At 36.7% G+C, this 2,500-nt stretch overlaps 1 protein-coding gene across 1 annotated transcript in view; it reads right to left on the reverse strand.

Moving 5' to 3' along the window:
• LOC113817162 (splicing factor U2AF 26 kDa subunit) overlaps window positions 1–2,500 on the reverse strand; it is a 26,407-nt gene that overhangs the window by 22,678 nt on the left and 1,229 nt on the right. Inside the window, exon 2 of the mRNA XM_070114768.1 lies at window positions 914–1,001. Within this exon, the coding sequence (XP_069970869.1) occupies window positions 914–1,001 (88 nt within the window). The remainder of the gene's footprint in view (window positions 1–913; window positions 1,002–2,500) is intronic.

Here is a 2,500-nt window from a genome sequence, read left to right on the forward strand (position 1 = left end):
GAACTAAGGTGATTAATTATGATGGGAACAAGTAAATATCAGCTAATATATACACAACAATTTTTCATGATACATTTAAAGGGTTACATTTACTATCACAGAAAACATGGCATAAAATAGTTTTCTGCATTCAATCAAACTATTACCAGGTATTAATTACTTAATTACTGACCCTGAATCTCCCCATATCTACTTCATGAACACAAAAAACAAACAAACAAAATACTTGTAGCATTTTGGTTGAAAGTACTTTCAATTGCCTTGTAAGAGGGAGGGAGAAATATGCAGGTTCAAACTTTATTATCTCATTTCTTAAAACAAAGAACTATTATGAAATGACCAATGATAATCTACATCTACGAGGAAAAGGAAAGTACAGAAGGGAAGGCAAGTGATATGTTGGCAAAGGCATCATATTATCTCATTACCCTTTCAATGTACAAAAAGGACACCCCTCTATTTTCTCATAAAAAATAATAATGACTGAGACTTCTTTAGAATTATGAAACTGTTAATTACTCAAAGCTTTACATTAAAGGTGGGGTTCACTAATGTTTCTATCTATGATAATTCAACTGTAAAGTAGTTGTCCCCAAGATTTTCTGGAAAATCTCAGATACAAGGACTCTACAGTTGACTCAACGAAAGTACAACATGAAGCAACTGCAGTTTGAAAAACCCACCAGATAATTATATTTATTCTTTAAATGTTATATTACTGGGCATTACATATACCTCGCAGAAAATTGCACCTCACCCTGTAAAAGATGAACTACTTCCACTTTTCACTGATAATTATATAAATATAAATAAACAAAAATGATAACAATGTTTAAAAGTGAAGCCTCAAAACATGAAATTATATTGTGAGACTTCTTTACTTTAAAGGACATCTAAAGACAGGGGTTATTACCTGGCTAAAGGTCGGTTTGTTGTGGATTCTGGAGCAACGGTCCCCATGCCTACATGCTCCTATCTTAAAGTAGAAACTACAGTTGACTCTGAAAACAAAAGATAAAACATTAGGGCTTCTTAGTCTTTGAGAATACTCACTCTTCTGTTCTGGAAAATATTTTCGAATACCAGAGCTATTAATGCTATTATAACCTTCTTCTCTGAGTTGTCTTACTTTTGGCAAGTTACATTTGGTGTTGACAGCACTGAATAATGAAACGGAAGAATCTCACTTTATCATCCAATAAAACATACCATTATCATAAACTTCTTTATAAATTCGCCGTGGATATTGTTCCGGCACTGGATTTTATAACATTTTGGCTATTCGTCTGGCATACAGTCGCACTTGTGCACAGTTAATAATTCTGCCTTTGTCATTTCACGCAATGTTCATAGTCGGATCAAGACTCTGCTGGGATATTTTTCTGGCATTTTTTATTGGAAGCCTGCACTGAAAACCTATTTTTCCGGCAGGGGCGCACATCATCTAAATTTTTAATAATTCTTAGGACCGAGTGGACATACATGCTAAGTTTGCTACAGTTTGACATTTCTGTGATTTTCATCCCTATTCTGTGATTTTAGCGTGCCTATAAACGATAGGTCCACACCCGTCAGAGACTATGTCCCTGACTCCCGCCAACAATGTTGGGGGATCCCATGGGGAATCTGGGGTGGGGTGGGGGGTGATTTCATTCACACCATGCGTTTTAAAAAACAAAAGAATGTGGGAAATTGAAAATTAGAGCGAAGGATAGTATTTCAGATGATAAAGAAAGTGAAAAATGTAGGAACCCGAGAGAAGATTTGGCCACAGATGATTCAATATAGTGTTGCACGAACAAACGAGTGAGTGAACCACTTCTTAAACGCATGAACTACCAGTAGGATCGCCATATGAACCAAAGATTCCTCCTAACCTGGGGGCTATGCCCCCGGACCCCCTCCTGATTCCCATATTTCCCAATGCAGGCAAACACCAAGTAGGAGTACTTCAACTCTGGCTTTACTTTCTTATCCGGTGTATGCTTCAAAGCTGCAGCAACAATCCTTGAATCTTTGACATACAACTGTGCGAAAGTGCTTTCTTGAAATTTGGTTAAGCTGTCCTTCACATCAGCAAAACTGGCAAATTCAATTCCAACTTTGAAGGAATCCATAATCGATGATCAACCCTTAGCCATGAACAACACAAAAATAGCGCCAAAGTTTGTATGCAAGGCTTATGTGCAAGCGTGTGTGTTTGCGCTCAAATAGTTAGTGTGCATGTACGCCGGACAAATAGCCAAACTGTTATAAAATCCGGTGCCAGAACAATATCCACGCGGTATAATATTTTCTTTTCAAAATAATAAGGTTAATCTTTTACGGTATGGATGCACCAAGTTAGTGCAAATTGAATATCATTTTCTTGTAAAGGACAAAAAGATGAGGTTGCCGGTACATGAAATAATGTGCAGACACAAACAGTAACACCACAAATAAATGAAAAAGATAGTGGAAAGCACAGGTCTAGGGAAAACACGTAATGTAATTACATTTT

The sequence above is a fragment of the Penaeus vannamei genome, chromosome 36, assembly GCF_042767895.1.
Source record: "Penaeus vannamei isolate JL-2024 chromosome 36, ASM4276789v1, whole genome shotgun sequence".
In the NCBI taxonomy this organism is placed as follows: Eukaryota; Metazoa; Arthropoda; class Malacostraca; order Decapoda; family Penaeidae; genus Penaeus; species Penaeus vannamei.